This window comes from Oncorhynchus clarkii, chromosome 15 (assembly GCF_045791955.1).
Source record: "Oncorhynchus clarkii lewisi isolate Uvic-CL-2024 chromosome 15, UVic_Ocla_1.0, whole genome shotgun sequence".
Classification (NCBI taxonomy): domain Eukaryota; kingdom Metazoa; phylum Chordata; class Actinopteri; order Salmoniformes; family Salmonidae; genus Oncorhynchus; species Oncorhynchus clarkii.
The window spans coordinates 8,173,141-8,193,526 of record NC_092161.1 but is presented as its reverse complement, the minus strand read 5'-3'; the positions used below and the strand labels follow the sequence as shown (position 1 = coordinate 8,193,526).

Genomic DNA, 20,386 nt, shown 5'->3' with positions numbered 1-20,386 from the left:
CGCTAGTCCTCTGATCCCGCTAGTCCTCTGATCCCGCTAGTCCTCTGATCCGCTAGTCCTCTGATCCCGCTAGTCCTCTGATCCGCTAGTCCTCTGATCCCGCTAGTCCTCTGATCCGCTAGTCCTCTGATCCCGCTAGTCCTCTGATCTGCTAGTCCTTTGATCCCGCTAGTCCTCTGATCCCGCTAGTCCTCTGATCCCGCTAGTCCTCTGATCCGCTAGTCCTCTGATCCCGCTAGTCCTCTGATCCGCTAGTTCTCTGATCCCGCTAGTCCTCTGATCTGCTAGTCCTCTGTCATGGTTGTTTATCGGCTTGTATCGCCGACCAAGCCATCGGAACTGTTAATCAAGTTCTACGTTACTGTCACGATTGAAAAATAATTCCTGAGACAGCATTAATGCAGGGGTTTCTTTCTTCTGGCGACACAAACATATACAAGCAAACAGAGACGTAAACAACTAAACGGTCAGTACATGATGTATGAAAGGACACGAGGAAATGTTCTTTTCAGTTAGTGGCGCTGTGTTTTCCCTTATGGTATCTTCCATTCCCTTCAGTGCACTACTGTTGACTAGTGCACTACTGTTGACTAGTGCACTACTGTTGACTAGTGCACTACTGTTGACTAGTGCACTCCTGTTGACTAGTGCACTACTGTTGACTAGTGCACTATGGGCCCTAGTGCACTACTGTTGACTAGTGCACTATGGGCCCTAGTGCACTTCTGTTGACTAGTGCACTACTGTTGACTAGTGCACTACTGTTGACTAGTGCACTACTGTTGACTAGTGCACGATGGGCCCTAGTGCACGATGGGCCCTAGTGCACTACTGTTGACTAGTGCACTACTGTTGACTAGTGCACTACTGTTGACTAGTACACTATGGGCCCTAGTGCACTACTGTTGACTAGTGCACTACTGTTGACTAGTGCACTATGGCCCTAGTGCACTACTGTTGACTAGTTCACTACTGTTGACTAGTGCACTATGGGCCCTAGTGCACTACTGTTGACTAGTGCACTATGGGCCCTAGTTCACTACTGTTGACTAGTGCACTATGGGCCCTAGTTCACTACTGTTGACTTGTGCACTATGGGCCCTAGTTCACTACTGTTGACTAGTGCACTATGGGCCCTAGTGCACAGTGAACAGGATGCCTTTTCAGACAAAGCCTGTGACTTTCTTTTGCTGACTTGTTCTGCTTCTGAGACTGACTGTGGTTACATAGTGGTCTACAGAAAACTGTGGGACATCAATTCAGACAGAGAGCTGCTTTCCAAAACCCCCTCAAAAGTAAGGCACTATATTATAGAGAATAGGTTGCCTTTTCAAACACAGCCCTGGTTTATAATGGTGATAAATAGAGTAGGAATGAAGCAGGTAATATGAACATGAGCCCTGCTGGTTTTGGTGCTGGAGAGTTGGTTCCAAAACCACCTCTCTGACAGAACCCAGTGTGTGGCTCATGAGGGCATGATGTCAGAGTTTCGACAGCTCAGGAAAGGTGTCCCTCAAGGGTCGATGTTAGGGCCGGTCCTTTTCACACCGTATATTAATTATGTTGGTGAACACGTTAACTGTATAACACAATTGTGCCTCTAAAATTGAGAATGCTTTCCAGGATTTGCAACTGGCTTTGGATGCTGTTCTGAAACAACTCTTCCACCTGAAACTGTGCTTAATGCCAGAAAGACTCGTTGTTTTGTCTAACCTCAAAGCAGACAAATGGAGTCATTTGCAGATTTGAACTTTAAATGGCCAATTGATCAGAAGGGTATCTCTTCTTATAAGTACCTAGGCATGTATTTAGATGAGCAGCTGCATTTCAAACAGCACATTGAACATTTTGACAAAGAAACTGAAGCTGAAATTAGATTTTTATTTTTCAGGAACAAATCTTGTTTTTCTATGTCAGTTAGGAACGATCTTGTGCGAGGGCCATTTAAAAAAAAATCTGTGTTGGATTCATAATCCATAACTAATGCAAGACCACTCACCCATCCCTGTCAACTATATAACATGGTGAAGTGGCCCTCACTTCCTACCGGAAGGCATTGGTACATATTTGTGTACAAGGCAGTGGTTGTAATGCTCCTTACATGTATTTTCTCCTGACTAGCACCATCACCATCCTACCGTCTCCACTCTCAGTCAGTTCCCAGGGAAAGGACAGAAATGGGGGAAACAATCCTTCTCCTACAACACTTCTTGGATTTTGAACAAACGACAAAATACTTTGAAACAGGAAGAGATGGTCCTGCTGCCTGAGTTTAACGCTCTGATAGAAAAGGGAATGTAAATTGACCATTCTAATAGTGTTTAATGTATTGTGTTGTGTTGTGTGTACACACTGACTACTTCCTGTACACACTGACTACTTCCTGTACACACTGACTACTTCCTGCTGATTTCTTGCCAGGTCACGATCGGAAAAAAAAAAGAGGTTTCTAACCTCAAGGCTATTTTCCTGGTTAAAAAACATGGTGTGATTAAGATTAGCCATACTGTATGCAATACAAGCAGAACATTCTGGTTTGGTCATCTGGTCTCATGAAAAAGCCATTAGAACGCACTCACTTCAGGATTTCAGGAAAAAGCTAAAATGGTCCATTTGGTTGAGATTGAAACCTGCTAAAATGAAATAGATTAAAATGTCCTGACTCCTCAACATTTTCCACTCACTTTGATTTGTATCAATAAAATAAAGAAAGTAATAGTGGTCCTTTTAGGTTAGCTAGGAGATGGGTAAACATTTAAAAAGGATAAAAGCAGCTGGTGAACATTTTAATTTTGATTGTGTGAATTCCTTTAAAGGGATGAGTCAATGAGTAAAGCAAGTCTGGGGATAAAAAAACATGAAATGGCTGCAGATGATACAACATTTACGTCCACAATGTTCCATACCTCATAATGTAACAGTCGATTTAGAAGGAATGTTCTCAATCCTAATATCACACATCCTAAACACTGGATCTCAGGACATTACATGCTTTAACTGACTGAAACCACTGCTGCTCATAATGGAAGAGGAGTTGGGAGGAGGTGAAGAAGTAATGAACTCAAGGCAACATTTCCTCTCTTATGCTTCAATTTAAAAACAACAATAAAAAGAAGGCTACCGAGGAAAAAGACTGGATCTGTCTGTCGTGGCTAAAATACACGGTTTAACTGTTCCGTCTAGCGGCTGTTATGGTGGAGCCGGATTAGCCTGGCAGCACAGACAGATCTGGGACCAGGCTAGTGCCGGATGGCCCTGAGGGGACAGCCCTAATAGTCGATGCCCTGCTCGACCTCGTTGTAGTGGGCCACGTCGCTGTAGTCGTCCTCTTCATGATAAGCCACTGGGTACTCCTCCCCCTCTCCCTCGTGGAGGAACTCCTCAGCCTGATAGTCACTGTCGCTGATCTCTGAGCAGTTGGTGCCCAGGCTCCTGTCGGCATGAATGACAGGCTCGGTGGGCGAGCCGCAGTACTTGGGGTCGTACACCTGGCGTCCTAGGCCATATGCGCTCATGCCCTTCTGGGACGCTGCCTTGTTGGTGCCCATCTGCAAGGATATGGTGGAGTTGTCCACTTGCTGCACCTGCTTATTGTCGAAGATGTCACGACGTGTTCCCGGGCAGGACATACCGGCCTAGGAGAGGAGTGGAGAAGACGCGAGGACAGGGACACATTTAGGAGATTTCCAAGAAAACAGTTATAAGGCAGGAATATTGACCTGGATGGTCTTCTTCAAGACAACAATGAGTATTATGTATATCAACAATGTGATTATGGTGATGTGCAAAGTATATCTAGACTCCCCTAACTCTCTGTTACATTCCCCCGGCTATCTGTTACATTCCCCCCAACTCCCTGTTAAATTCCCCCAACTCTCTGTTACATTCCCCCAACTCTCTGTTACATTCCCCCAACTCCCGGTTACATTCCCCCAACTCCCGGTTACATTCCCCCAACTCCCGGTTACATTCCCCCAACTCCCGGTTACATTCCCCCAACTCCCGGTTACATTCCCCCAACTCCCGGTTACATTCCCCCGGCTCTCTGTTACATTCCCCCAACTCCCTGTTACATTCCCCCAACTCCCTGTTACATTCCCCCAAATCCCTGTTACATTCCCCCAACTCATTTGAGATTGGCACTTGCTGGGTAGTTCCTTCCATTACATAGGTTCCCATCATGGTTTCAAAAGGGGAAGTGGACCACTGTAAAAGCAACTGTGTGGGTTCCACCCGTAGACATACGGGTAGTGTTAAAATACATAATTGGCTTTACCTGGCTGGCTCCTTTGTTGGTGCCCATCTGCAGACTGATGGTGGTCTGGTCGTAAGGCTTGTCTGTCTGGGTCTTTGGGTCGTAAAGATGTCTCCTGGTCCCGTACGCTGTCATACCAGCCTGGCTTGCACACTTGTTGGTCCCCATCTAAACACGCAGGAACATAGAACCATTAGCTGAATAGGCCTATTACGGGTGTCTGACCTCAATTAGAGGTATCTGACCTCTGACCTCCATTACAGGTGTCTGACCTCCATTACAGGTGTCTGTGTCTGACCTCCATTACAGGTGTCTGACCTCCATTACAGGTGTCTGACCTCCATTACAGGTATCTGACCTCTGACCTCCATTACAGGTGTCTGACCTCCATTACAGGTGTCTGACCTCCATTACAGGTGTCTGACCTCCATTACAGGTGTCTGACCTCTGACCTCCATTACAGGTGTCTGACCTCTGACCTCCATTACAGGTGTCTGACCTCCATTACAGGTATCTGACCTCCATTACAGGTGTCTGACCTCCATTACAGGTGTCTGACCTCTGACCTCCATTACAGGTGTCTGACCTCCATTACAGGTATCTGACCTCCACTACAGGTATCTGACCTCCACTACAGGTATCTGACCTCCACTACAGGTGTCTGACCTCCATTACAGGTGTCTGACCTCCATTACAGGTGTCTGACCTCCATTACAGGTGTCTGACCTCCATTACAGGTATCTGACCTCCACTACAGGTGTCTGACCTCCATTACAGGTGTCTGACCTCCATTACAGGTGTCTGACCTCCATTACAGGTATCTGACCTCCACTACAGGTGTCTGACCTCCATTACAGGTGTCTGACCTCCATTACAGGTGTCTGACCTCCATTACAGGTATCTGACCTCCATTACAGGTGTCTGACCTCCATTACAGGTGTCTGACCTCCATTACAGGTATCTGACCTCCATTACAGGTATCTGACCTCCATTACAGAGCGATTGTGCATGTATTACATTTGAAGAATCAGTAAAATAAGCTACATACAAACATTCTATTATCGGGATTATTTCCACTGGCAAAATACTGAAAGGTACAACAATGAACAAAACTGACACATTGTATTGTATCGTCACATCCAGTAACAGAACAACCTATCACACATCATCCCCAGCATGTCCTACCTGCAGTCCGATGACACACTGTCCAGCCTTGATCTTCTTGTCATCAAAATGGCGTTTCTGTTTGTCTGCGTATTTTACACCAATGTCACACGATGTGTGAATGCCTTTGGTCTTTGCCTGTGGAATGAGATAAGAATGTGGAAATATATTGATGCTACAAGTCTCTTGGAGAGAAGGAACCCCATCAGAATGTATTGGTAACACTTTACTGTAGCTGTCAGCAGAGAAGGAACCCCATCAGAATGTATTGGTAACAGTTTACTGTTGCTGTCAGGAGAGAAGGAACCCCATCAGAATGTCTTGGTAACAGTTTACTGTAGCTGTCAGCAGAGAAGGAACCCCATCAGAATGTCTTGGTAACATTTTACTGTAGCTGTCAGCAGAGAAGGAACCCCATCAGAATGTATTGGTAACAGTTTACTGTAGCTGTCAGCAGAGAAGGAACCCCATCAGAATGTATTGGTAACAGTTTACTGTAGCTGTCAGCAGAGAAGGAACCCCATCAGAATGTATTGGTAACAGTTTACTGTAGCTGTCAGCAGAGAAGGAACCCCATCAGAATGTCTTGGTAACAGTTTACTGTAGCTGTCAGCAGAGAAGGAACCCCATCAGAATGTCTTGGTAACAGTTTACTGTAGCTGTCAGCAGAGAAGGAACCCCATCAGAATGTATTGGTAACAGTTTACTGTAGCTGTCAGCAGAGAAGGAACCCCATCAGAATGTATTGGTAACAGTTTACTGTAGCTGTCAGCAGAGAAGGAACCCCATCAGAATGTATTGGTAACAGTTTACTGTAGCTGTCAGCAGAGAAGGAACCCCATCAGAATGTATTGGTAACAGTTTACTCTAGCTGTCAGCAGAGAAGGAACCCCATCAGAATGTATTGGTAACAGTTTACTGTAGCTGTCAGCAGAGAAGGAACCCCATCAGAATGTATTGGTAACAGTTTACTGTAGCTGTCAGCAGAGAAGGAACCCCATCAGAATGTATTGGTAACAGTTTACTGTAGCTGTCATTAGAGAAGGAACCCCATCAGAATGTATTGGTAACAGTTTACTGTAGCTGTCAGCAGAGAAGGAACCCCATCAGAATGTATTGGTAACAGTTTACTGTAGCTGTCAGCAGAGAAGGAACCCCATCAGAAAGTATTGGTAACAGTTTACTGTAGCTGTCAGCAGAGAAGGAACCCCATCAGAAAGTATTGGTAACCCTTTACAGTAGCTGTCAGCAGAGAAGGAACCCCATCAGAATGTATTGGTAACAGTTTACTGTAGCTGTCAGCAGAAAAGGAACCCCATCAGAATGTCTTGGTAACACTTTACTGTAGCTGTCAGCAGAGAAGGAACCCCATCAGAATGTATTGGTAACAGTTTACTGTAGCTGTCAGCAGAGAAGGAACCCCATCAGAATGTATTGGTAACAGTTTACTGTTGCTGTCAGCAGAGAAGGAACCCCATCAGAATGTATTGGTAACAGTTTACTGTTGCTGTCAGCAGAGAAGGAACCCCATCAGAATGTATTGGTAACAGTTTACTGTAGCTGTCAGCAGAGAAGGAACCCCATCAGAATGTATTGGTAACAGTTTATTGTAGCTGTCAGCAGAGAAGGAACCCCATCAGAATGTCTTGGTAACAGTTTACTGTAGCTGTCAGCAGAGAAGGAACCCCATCAGAATGTATTGGTAACAGTTTACTGTAGCTGTCAGCAGAGAAGGAACCCCATCAGAATGTATTGGTAACAGTTTACTGTAGCTGTCAGCAGAGAAGGAACCCCATCAGAATGTATTGGTAACAGTTTACTGTAGCTGTCAGCAGAGAAGGAACCCCATCAGAATGTATTGGTAACAGTTTACTGTAGCTGTCAGCAGAGAAGGAACCCCATCAGAATGTATTGGTAACAGTTTACTGTAGCTGTCAGCAGAGAAGGAACCCCATAAGAATGTATTGGTAACAGTTTACTGTAGCTGTCAGCAGAGAAGGAACCCCATCAGAAAGTATTGGTAACCCTTTACAGTAGCTGTCAGCAGAGAAGGAACCCCATCAGAATGTATTGGTAACAGTTTACTGTAGCTGTCAGCAGAAAAGGAACCCCATCAGAATGTCTTGGTAACACTTTACTGTAGCTGTCAGCAGAGAAGGAACCCCATCAGAATGTATTGGTAACAGTTTACTGTAGCTGTCAGCAGAGAAGGAACCCCATCAGAATGTATTGGTAACAGTTTACTGTTGCTGTCAGCAGAGAAGGAACCCCATCAGAATGTATTGGTAACAGTTTACTGTAGCTGTCAGCAGAGAAGGAACCCCATCAGAATGTATTGGTAACAGTTTACTGTAGCTGTCAGCAGAGAAGGAACCCCATCAGAATGTCTTGGTAACAGTTTACTGTAGCTGTCAGCAGAGAAGGAACCCCATCAGAATGTATTGGTAACACTTTACTGTAGCTGTCAGCAGAGAAGGAACCCCATCAGAATGTATTGGTAACAGTTTACTGTAGCTGTCAGCAGAGAAGGAACCCCATCAGAATGTATTGGTAACAGTTTACTGTAGCTGTCAGCAGAGAAGGAACCCCATCAGAATGTATTGGTAACAGTTTACTGTAGCTGTCAGCAGAGAAGGAACCCCATCAGAATGTATTGGTAACAGTTTACTGTAGCTGTCAGCAGAGAAGGAACCCCATCAGAAAGTATTGGTAACCCTTTACAGTAGCTGTCAGCAGAGAAGGAACCCCATCAGAATGTATTGGTAACAGTTTACTGTAGCTGTCAGCAGAAAAGGAACCCCATCAGAATGTATTGGTAACAGTTTACTGTTGCTGTCAGCAGAGAAGGAACCCCATCAGAATGTATTGGTAACAGTTTACTGTAGCTATCAGCAGAGAAGGAACCCCATCAGAATGTATTGGTAACAGTTTACTGTAGCTGTCAGCAGAGAAGGAACCCCATCAGAATGTCTTGGTAACAGTTTACTGTAGCTGTCAGCAGAGAAGGAACCCCATCAGAATGTATTGGTAACACTTTACTGTAGCTGTCAGCAGAGAAGGAACCCCATCAGAATGTCTTGGTAACAGTTTACTGTAGCTGTCAGCAGAGAAGGAACCCCATCAGAATGTATTGGTAACAGTTTACTGTAGCTGTCAGCAGAGAAGGAACCCCATCAGAATGTATTGGTAACAGTTTACTGTAGCTGTCAGCAGAGAAGGAACCCCATCAGAATGTATTGGTAACAGTTTACTGTTGCTGTCAGGAGAGAAGGAACCCCATCAGAATGTATTGGTAACAGTTTCCTGTAGCTGTCAGCAGAGAAGGAACCCCATCAGAATGTATTGGTAACAGTTTACTGTAGCTGTCAGCAGAGAAGGAACCCCATCAGAATGTATTGGTAACAGTTTACTGTAGCTGTCAGCAGAGAAGGAACCCCATCAGAATGTATTGGTAACAGTTTACTGTAGCTGTCAGCAGAGAAGGAACCCCATCAGAATGTATTGGTAACAGTTTACTGTAGCTGTCAGCAGAGAAGGAACCCCATCAGAAAGTATTGGTAACAGTTTACTGTAGCTGTCAGCAAAGAAGGAACCCCATCAGAATGTATTGGTAACAGTTTACTGTAGCTGTCAGCAGAGAAGGAACCCCATCAGAATGTATTGGTAACAGTTTACTGTAGCTGTCAGCAGAGAAGGAACCCCATCAGAATGTATTGGTAACAGTTTACTGTAGCTGTCAGCAGAGAAGGAACCCCATCAGAATGTCTTGGTAACAGTTTACTGTAGCTGTCAGCAGAGAAGGAACCCCATCAGAATGTATTGGTAACACTTTACTGTAGCTGTCAGCAGAGAAGGAACCCCATCAGAATGTATTGGTAACAGTTTACTGTAGCTGTCAGCAGAGAAGGAACCCCATCAGAATGTATTGGTAACAGTTTACAGTAGCTGTCAGCAGAGAAGGAACCCCATCAGAATGTATTGGTAACACTTTACTGTAGCTGTCAGCAGAGAAGGAACCCCATCAGAATGTATTGGTAACAGTTTACTGTAGCTGTCAGCAGAGAAGGAACCCCATCAGAATGTATTGGTAACAGTTTACTGTAGCTGTCAGCAGAGAAGGAACCCCATCAGAATGTCTTGGTAACAGTTTACTGTAGCTGTCAGCAGAGAAGGAACCCCATCATAATGTATTGGTAACAGTTTACTGTAGCTGTCAGCAGAGAAGGAACCCCATCAGAATGTATTGGTAACAGTTTACTGTAGCTGTCAGCAGAGAAGGAACCCCATCAGAATGTCTTGGTAACAGTTTACTGTTGCTGTCAGGAGAGAAGGAACCCCATCAGAATGTATTGGTAACAGTTTACTGTAGCTGTCAGCAGAGAAGGAACCCCATCAGAATGTATTGGTAACAGTTTACTGTAGCTGTCAGCAGAGAAGGAACCCCATCAGAATGTCTTGGTAACAGTTTACTGTAGCTGTCAGCAGAGAAGGAACCCCATCAGAATGTATTGGTAACACTTTACTGTAGCTGTCAGCAGAGAAGGAACCCCATTGGAATGTATTGGTAACAGTTTACTGTAGCTGTCCCAGTATACACTAATTACCATAACATGTCTTCTTGTATGTTTTGAAAAACTTAAAAGTATTATCACAGAAAACATGTAGGAAAGTCCCCCCCTCCCCTCACCATGCTGGCCAGGGAGAGCAATGTGCTCTGGACTTGGGTCATGTTGCCGTTCTCAAACAGGTCGTTGGCCTCAAAGATGTCATTCGGCTTCATGCCATAGGCCAGGATGGCTTTGATGAAGTTGCCAAGGTTCTCAAGCTGGGGGAACACAACAACATGGGTAACAGAGCTGGTACTATTCCCTATTCTATCTGACAAGACAATCCCTTCTACACTAAACCATATCTGAATGTTCTGCGATGTTACATCCTCCTGAACAGGCCCCAGAACACAGTGGGGGTGGGGAGGGGCATAGCAGGGATGGGAAGGGGCTTAGGGAAAAACATCCGAAAGTAATAACTCATTAAAGGTGTTGAGAGAAAGAGAGACAGACAGAGAGAGAAAGAGAGAGACAGACAGAGAGAGAGAGAAAGAGAGAGACAGACAGAGAGAGAAAGAGAGAGAGACAGAGAGAGAGAAAGAGAAAGAGAGAGAGACAGAGAGAGAGACAGAGAGAGAGAAAGAGACAGACAGAGAGAGAGAGAGAGAGAGGGGAAGGCTTAATGAATGAATCCACTTATTCTCCAGGCAGGACATTGTAACAGGTCTTAAATGGTGTTTAATGACGTGAACAGCCACTCTATGGCTTCTGTGCTTTCTTGGGAAAAGTGTTCATATTATTATGGAAGGGTGTGAACAACACCATACACTGAGGTAACGTTTGACGAAGACATGAGCCTGCCAGTTCAGAACATGAGCCTACCTTCTGCCAGTTCAGAACATTAGCCTACCTTCTGCCAGTTCAGAGCATGAGCCTACCTCGTGCCAGTTCAGAGCATTAGCCTACCTTCTGCCAGTTCAGAGCATTAGCCTACCTCGTGCCAGTTCAGAGCATTAGCCTACCTCGTGCCAGTTCAGAGCATTAGCCTACCTTGTGCCAGTTCAGTTGTGAGTGGTTAATTTTCTTTATCGAGCCGGGCTGCAGTTTGTTTATCAATCTGGGGGAAAGGAGTGAAGGAGTCATTCATTAAAGTACTAATGTTCATTAAAGTACTAATGTTCATTAAAGCACTCATGTTCATTAAAGTAATGTTCATTATTAAAGCACTCATGTTCATTAAAGCACTCATGTTCATTATTAAAGCACTCATGTTCATTAAAGTACTCATGTTCATTATTAAAGTACTCATGTTCATTATTAAAGTACTAATGTTCATTATTAAAGTGCTCATGTTCATTATTAAAGTGCTCATGTTCATTAAAGCACACATGTTCAATGTAAAAATGACATCTTACGACAAAGTGATAGTAGTTTTAACAAGTGAATCTTGGGGAGGACAATATGTCTGTATGGACATGTGTATCAAATATGTTTTCCACTGGAATGGGAAATAGACCAGACGCTAATCAATCTGTGGACAGTGACAGGAGTGTGATTGATTACTCATGTAAAATCAATGTCAGTGTTTCCACCCAGCAAACATCAGCTACAGATCACAACACACACACACACACACACACAACACACACACACACGTCAAACCTCTGTCAGTATCAGCTCAGAAACACACATACACACACACACACACACACACACACACACACACACACACACACACACACACACACACACACACACACACACACACACACACACACACACACACACACACACACACACACTTACTCTCCCAGGATGATTCCGTCCTTCAGACCCTTCTGGAAGGTCTCTCCTATGGCCATCCCCGTCACTTCCTCGATCCAGAACCGAAGCTCCTCCTCCTTTTGCATGTCATATTTCCCTGCGATCTGAGAACAGTTAGTGTCTTAGTAAAAGTTACTATCTTTGTAATCTTGGAACTTAAAGCCATATCCCTCATGTCCTGGCCAGATACTATGTTCAGGTCGGTCACATGAGACGAGTATCTTAGTAACAACACCTTTCCCTTTAAAAACTGTCATCAACTGTATTATTAAATATATCCTTCCGATAGTTGTATTTCATAATTTGACAGGGTTAAGAGATGTGAAAATGTCTCAAGCTGCTTTGAACTAAGGAACTCAGACAAAAAATCACATTTCACAGCAATAAACTCAGCAGAGAGGTCCACGTGTTACATAATCACCAGTTTCTCTCTATTCACACACGTGTCAGATCACAACAACAAACGAACGCAGGACATGCAAACACTCACCGAATCAGCTACGGGAGGGAAATATCACGCGACAGGTTTGCATGGTGTGTTTCCATAATCTACTTTATATTAGAACACCGTTTTTCCCCTTGGAGAAGAATCTGTACACTTCAGATGTCAGCTAGCCAGGCTGTTACGGTGCTGTCAGGGGCAGAGATTACGGATTTGTCCCAAATGGCACTCTATTCCCCATTTAGTGCACTTCTTTTAACCAGAGGCCTATGGGCCATTTAGTGCACTACTTTTAACCAGAGGCCTATGGTCCATTTAGTGCACTACTTTTAACCAGAGGCCTATGGTCCATTTAGTGCACTACTTTTAACAAGAGGCCTATACTCTGGGTTCGTGCCCAGGCTCTGTCGTAACCGGCCGCGACCGGGAGGTCCGTGGGGCGACGCAAAATTGGCCTAGCGTCGTCCGGGTTAGGGAGGGCTTGGCCGGTAGGGATGTCCTTGTCTCATCGCGCACCAGCGACTCCTGTGGCGGGCCGGGCACAGTGCACGCTAACCAAGGTTGCCAGGTGCACAGTGTTTCCTCCGACACATTGGTGCGGCTGGCTTCCGGGATGGATGCACGCTGTGTTAAGAAGCAGTGCGGCTTGGTTGGGTTGTGTATCGGAGGACGCATGACTTTCAACCTTCGTCTCTCCCGAGCCTGTACGGGAGTTGTAGCGATGAGACAAGATAGTAGCTACTAAACAATTTCATACCACGAAATTGGGGAGAAAAAAGGGTAAAAAAAAAAAACGTTTAAAAAAAAGTAGTGCACTAAATGGACCATAGGCCTCTGGTTAAAAGTAGTGCACTATAAAAGGAATAGGGTGCCATCTGTTTGTCACATGTGCTCCCTCTCCGGCCAGGCTTGCTCGTTATGGCGCACACCTGTCACCATTGTTACGCACACTTGCGCGTCATCAGACTCACCTGGACTCCATCACTTCCCTGGTTCCTTCCCCAGGCGTCGTTGTTTCTGTTTCATGTCTGTGTGCTGTTTCTTGTTTTGGATTATGTTCCATTTATTTATTAAAACACTCCCTGAACTTGCTCCCCGACTCACAGCGCACATCGTTACACTGTTATATTCAGCCTTCAGCAGTGTGAGTATTGAGCTGTGAGGTAAGTCATCTGGTGGAGGGGTAGACTGGAGGTTTAAAGCTCAAACGTTGACATGTTGTTTTGCCAACCAGACATTTAGCAGACTGATTCATGTGATGTGGATTGGACACAACGAGGTTCTAAGAACAAACAAGGTCCTCGGGGTTGTGGTGAATCACACCGTTAAATGCTTTCAGATTTACATCTTGGCTTCAATAAAGTCAGTGTGAGAAAAATAAAATAGATAAACATAATTTATGATTCTACTTCAAATGCAATTCATAGGGGAGATAATTCAGACAGTTAAATAACCCATTATGCAAGCACATTATTTATACTGAGAACAAAAGAGAAGCTGTTGACTGAAAAATCAAGGCATTTATTGACTGGTCTGATCTCTCTTTTCCTGGAGTGTATTAGTCCTAAGCTATTGCCGGTATCAGGATACGATACGACACTGGTCGTTTCATTGTGTGGCCTGATGCTGTAAGGACAGTGTGTTCTCCCAGCGTCAGACATCAGCACACAGCTCTGAGAGGACGTGATTAGGGTTGATTGGAGGAAACCTGGTTACCGAGATTTACCACCCTAAACCACTCCCTTTTCACGGGATAAATAACTGAGATAAACCGCTAAATTATTATATGAAATGTCTAAATCTGGCTTTCTCTACAGCCAGGTAGGCCTACATCTTCTGCAGCATGAACTACGCTACAGTAATATACCCATCTCCATCTGACTTTCTCTACAGCCAGGTAGGCCTACATCTTCTGCAGCATGGCCTACGCTACAGTAATATACCCATCTCCATCTGGCTTTCTCTACAGCCAGGTAGGCCTACATGTGCAGCATGGCCTACGCTACAGTAATATAAAGACTGAATGCACGTCTAATTTACCCATCATCCATCTGTCTTTCTCTACAGCCAGGTAGGCCTACATCTTCTGCAGCATGGCCTACGCTCCAGTAATATACCCATCTCCCATCTGACTTTCTCTACAGCCAGGTAGGCCTACATCTTCTGCAGCATGGCCTACGCTACAGTAATATACCCATCTCCATCTGGCTTTCTCTACAGCCAGGTAGGCCTACATCTTCTGCAGCATGGCCTACGCTACAGTAATATACCCATCTCCATCTGGCTTTCTCTACAGCCAGGTAGGCCTACATGTGCAGCATGGCCTACGCTACAGTAATATAAAGACCGCACGTCTAATTTACCCATCATCCATCTGGCTTTCTCTACAGCCAGGTAGGCCTACATCTTCTGCAGCATGGCCTACGCTCCAGTAATATACCCATCTCCCATCTGACTTTCTCTACAGCCAGGTAGGCCTACATCTTCTGCAGCATGGCCTACGCTCCAGTAATATACCCATCTCCCATCTGACTTTCTCTACAGCCAGGTAGGCCTACATCTTCTGCAGCATGGCCTACGCTACAGTAACATAAAGACCGAATGCACGTCTAATTTACCCATCTCCATCTGGCTTTCTCTACAGCCAGGTAGGCCTACATCTTCTGCAGCATGGCCTACGCTACAGTAACATAAAGACCGAATGCACGTCTAATTTACCCATCTCCCATCTGGCTTTCAAGGGGGCACCTTGTTTTTTAATTGGAAAGATTATTATTTTTAAATTGCAGCTGCAGAGTTTTAAAACAGCCTGTCACTCGAATATCTTTGCTTTAAATCAGGGGACTCTCTCACAGTTTCTCTTTCTCCATCAACCATTCAAATTGCATCTAAAATCCTGTTCTAGATTGATATAAAGCCCTATAGAGTATATAAATGCCCTAGCCTGCCTCTTTTAGGTAATACATTAAAGTACATTATTAGCCTTATATTTATCTAATGAATGATGGGTTATGGATATTACTCATCTAAGTTACAGCCTCTGCCTCTTGTGCAACACGGACAGACCTGTGCTCCACTGGCCTCTCTCCTTTAAAACAAAATGCTCCTTAGCTCTTGTAGTCCCATGCAGGAAAAACTAGACTAGAATAGCTTGCTGGACATTATTCTATTAGCATTTGTTATATCAGTAGACTATTAGAAGAGGGACGCAAGCTCTTGTTTGCTGAATGTTAATTACAGCAGCCTATTGAACTCAGGGGTAGATTGAAAGAAGAGTGAATGTGGTACACCTTATAGCAGTTATTGATTGAGAACGATAACCATTCGATCTTCATGAAGACAAGTGGAAGCCTTCTGCATCTAATTCTAGTCCTATATTATTCAAGGATGTCATTAGAATGATGAATAGGACAACGGAATGTATTTCATTTAACTGTTGAAAGCGAGGACGAAATTAAGCAACATTAGAGAGAGAAAGAGGAGGCAGGCTAATAACATTAGGGGAAATATTATGAAAGGTATATATGCGTCAGCAAACTAATTATGCAAATAGGCCCAATTATATTTAAAAATGTCAATCAATCTAACTAGCCTGTACGTGTAACTTTGTAGGCCGCATGAGCTGCACCAGAAACACATGTTCTCCTCTGCTTCATCATGGTTTGAACGAGGTGCCTAATTCCAGTCTTTATAATACAGTATAATATGGTACAGTATTACAGTCCAAAAGATTAGCCTGCTGGAGCTAGTTTCATTTATTTACCCAAGAGAGCTTATAGCTAGCTACATCAATGGGCTTTTATATCACATATGTATTGGTCAACGGACAATCATTTGGGCTTGGGCCCATAACATTTTGTTAACGTTGTGCCCATTAAATGTTGATAATGTAGGGCTCATTAAATGTTGTTGACAGAGGGCTCTTTAAAACGTTGTTAACATAGGGCTCGTTAAATGTTGTTAACATAGGGCTTGTTAAATGTTGTTAACGTAGGGCTCGTTAAATGTTGTTAATTTAGGGCTCATTAAATGTTGTTAACGTAGGGCTCTTTAAAACGTTGTTAACATAGGGCTCGTTAAATGTTGTTAACGTAGGGCTCGTTAAATGTTGTTAACGTGGGGCTCATTAAATGTTAACGTAGGGCTCATTAAATGTATTTAATATATGTCTCATTAGGCTCAGGTAGCACCAGGTTTGAATCTTCATGCTGATAAAAACTCTAATCAAATCATCATATTTATATGCTTTTGAATGACACTTCTGGTTTTGGTGGGAAATATGGTGTTACGCGGGATGGAACATTTGTATAATAAGTGATGCTATTGACATCATGGTCATGGATAGTACCCATCAGAGGAAGTGATGCTATTGACATCATGGATAGTAGCCATCAGAGGAAGTGATGCTATTGACATCATGGATAGTAGCCATCAGAGGAAGTGATGCTATTGACATCATGGATAGTAGCCATCAGAGGAAGTGATGCTATTGACATCATGGATAGTAGCCATCAGAGGAAGTGATGCTATTGACATCATGGATAGTAGCCATCAGAGGAAGTGATGCTATTGACATCATGGATAGAAGCCATCAGAGGAAGTAATGCTATTGACATCATGGATAGTAGCCATCAGAGGAAGTAATGCTATTGACATCATGAATAGAAGCCATCAGAGGAAGTGATGCTATTGACTTCATGGATAGAAGCCATCAGAGGAAGTGATGCTATTGACATCATGGATAGAAGCCATCAGAGGAAGTGATGCTATTGACTTCATGGATAGAAGCCATCAGAGGAAGTGATGCTATTGACATCATGGATAGTAGCCATCAGAGGAAGTGATGCTATTGACATCATGGATAGTAGCCATCAGAGGAAGTGATGCTATTGACATCATGGATAGTAGCCATCAGAGGAAGTGATGCAATTGACATCATGGTCATGGATAGAAGCCATCAGAGGAAGTGATGCTATTGACATCATGGATAGTAGCCATCAGAGGAAGTAATGCTATTGACATCATGGATAGTAGCCATCAGAGGAAGTGATGCTATTTACATCATGGATAGTAGCCATCAGAGGAAGTGATGCTATTGACATCATGGATAGTAGCCATCAGAGGAAGTGATGCTATTGACATCATGGATAGAAGCCATCAGAGGAAGTGATGCTATTGACATCATGGATAGTAGCCATCAGAGGAAGTGATGCTATTGACATCATGGATAGAAGCCATCAGAGGAAGTGATGCTATTGACATCATGGATAGTAGCCATCAGAGGAAGTGATGCTATTGACATCATGGATAGTAGCCATCAGAGGAAGTGATGCTATTGACATCATGGATAGTAGCCATCAGAGGAAGTGATTCTATTGACATCATGGATAGTAGCCATCAGAGGAAGTGAATGCTATTGACATCATGGATAGAAGCCATCAGAGGAAGTGATGCTATTGACATCATGGATAGTAGCCATCAGAGGAAGTGATGCTATTGACATCATGGATAGTAGCCATCAGAGGAAGTGATGCTATTGACATCATGGATAGTAGCCATCAGAGGAAGTGATGCTATTGACATCATGGATAGAAGCCATCAGAGGAAGTGATGCTATTGACATCATGGATAGTAGCCATCAGAGGAAGTGATGCTATTGACATCATGGATAGAAGCCATCAGAGGAAGTGATGCTATTGACATCGTGGATAGTAGCCATCAGAGGAAGTGATGCTATTGACATCATGGATAGAAGCCATCAGAGGAAGTGATGCTATTGACATCATGGATAGTAGCCATCAGAGGAAGTGATGCTATTGACATCATGGTCATGGATAGAAGCCATCAGAGGAAGTGATGCTATTGACATCATGGACAGTAGCCATCAGAGGAAGTGATGCTATTGACATCGTGGATAGTAGCCATCAGAGGAAGTGATGCTATTGACATCATGGATAGTAGCCATCAGAGGAAGTGATGCTATTGACATCATGGATAGTAGCCATCAGAGGAAGTGATGCTATTGACATCATGGATAGTAGCCATCAGAGGAAGTGATGCTGTTGACATCGTGGATAGTAGCCATCAGAGGAAGTGATGCTATTGACATCGTGGATAGTAGCCATCAGAGGAAGTGATGCTATTGACATCATGATAGTAGCCATCAGAGGAAGTGATGCTATTGACATCGTGGATAGTAGCCATCAGAGGAAGTGATGCTATTGACATCATGGATAGTAGCCATCAGAGGAAGTGATGCTATTGACATCATGGTCATGGATAGTAGCCATCAGAGGAAGTGATGCTATTGACATCGTGGATAGTAGCCATCAGAGGAAGTGATGCTATTGACATCATGGACAGTAGCCATCAGAGGAAGTGATGCTATTGACATCATGGATAGTAGCCATCAGAGGAAGTGATGCTATTGACATCGTGGATAGTAGCCATCAGAGGAAGTGATGCTATTGACATCATGGATAGTAGCCATCAGAGGAAGTGATGCTATTGACATCGTGGATAGTAGCCATCAGAGGAAGTGATGCTATTGACATCATGGATAGTAGCCATCAGAGGAAGTGAATACTATTGACATCATGGATAGAAGCCATCAGAGGAAGTGAATGCGAAGCCAATTACAGCTGCATGCTCTTCTTCTTCTCCAGCTGCTTCCGCTCTTTCTCACACACTTGTGTACACACACTGAAGACGATAAGTTAAGGGCTTGAACACATCCCCACTGGCTCCCTGGAGCGTTTACCATGCTCCATCCTTAAATGACAAGCAGCCAAACACACACCGTAGCATATACACCGACACACAATCTCATTTGTGTAAACAGATGTACAGGATCTGCTAAAAATGGTAGGCCTACATGGGCGAGAAAATAAATATTTGTTCTGCCACTAGTGTTTCTGTGCTGTAATGTACAGTACTTCAGTGTCAATGAGTAAGTACTGTTCAGTAAATGACCCACAATTGGATTGAATAATGTCATGGAGATTTTCCAGGACTTTTGTACAATGTCAAACAAAGGCGTAAATTTAACCGTTCTTTATATGGTACTGTCGGATGAGCAGCTGCAGTCACCCATTAGCTCACAGTCCACTGTAAACAGCACTTCAACATTGGCCTATGTCCTATAAACATGGCCTTTCAACGAGCACATCACAGACACTAGTCATCCACACTGAGTCAGTCAGACAGACTCCTCTTTATGATCGAGTCACAGAGGAAAGAGACATCTGACCTCCACTCTTTTTTTACACATTGTTCCTCCACAATGAACAGCTTAAACACAGTTTATTCCCTGTGCAGATATACTGCTAAACACAGTTTATTCCCTGTGCAGATATACTGCTAAATGTTGTTTATTCCCTGTGCAGATATACTGCTAAATGTTGTTTATTCCCTGTGCAGATATACTGCTAAACACAGTTTATTCCCTGTGCAGATATGCTGCTAAACACAGTTTATTCCCTGTGCAGATATACTGCTAAACACAGTTTATTCCCTGTGCAGATATGCTGCTAAACGCAGTTTATTCCCTGTGCAGATATGCTGCTAAATGTTGTTTATTCCCTGTGCAGATATACTGCTAAATGTTGTTTATTCCCTGTGCAGATATACTGCTAAACACAGTTTATTCCCTGTGCAGATATACTGCTAAATGTTGTTTATTCCCTGTGCAGATATGCTGCTAAATGTTGTTTATTCCCTGTGCAGATATACTGCTAAACACAGTTTATTCCCTGTGCAGATATACTGCTAAATGTTGTTTATTCCCTGTGCAGATATACTGCTAAATGTTGTTTATTCCATGTGCAGATATAATGCTAAATGTTGTTTATTCCCTGTGCAGATATACTGCTAAATGTTGTTTATTCCCTGTGCAGATATACTGCTAAATGTTGTTTATTCCATGTGCAGATATACTGCTAAATGTTGTTTATTCCCTGTGCAGATATACTGCTAAACACAGTTTATTCCCTGTGCAGATTTACTGCTAAACACAGTTTATTCCCTGTGCAGATATACTGCTAAACACAGTTTATTCCCTGTGCAGATATACTGCTAAACACAGTTTATTCCCTGTGCAGATTTACTGCTAAACACAGTTTATTCCCTGTGCAGATATACTGCTAAATGTTGTTT

At 43.6% G+C, this 20,386-nt stretch overlaps 1 protein-coding gene across 1 annotated transcript in view; it reads right to left on the bottom strand.

Moving 5' to 3' along the window:
* Positions 1–1,867: 1,867 nt before the first annotated feature.
* The window catches only part of LOC139366886 (calponin-3-like), a 30,191-nt gene continuing 11,672 nt past the window's right edge, over positions 1,868–20,386 (bottom strand). The window contains exons 2-7 of the mRNA XM_071104624.1: positions 11,773–11,894; positions 11,017–11,083; positions 10,107–10,244; positions 5,441–5,557; positions 4,277–4,423; positions 1,868–3,635 (exon numbers count right to left, since the gene is read on the bottom strand). Of these exons, the coding sequence (XP_070960725.1) occupies positions 3,270–3,635; positions 4,277–4,423; positions 5,441–5,557; positions 10,107–10,244; positions 11,017–11,083; positions 11,773–11,894 (957 nt within the window). The 3' untranslated portion in view covers positions 1,868–3,269. The remainder of the gene's footprint in view (positions 3,636–4,276; positions 4,424–5,440; positions 5,558–10,106; positions 10,245–11,016; positions 11,084–11,772; positions 11,895–20,386) is intronic.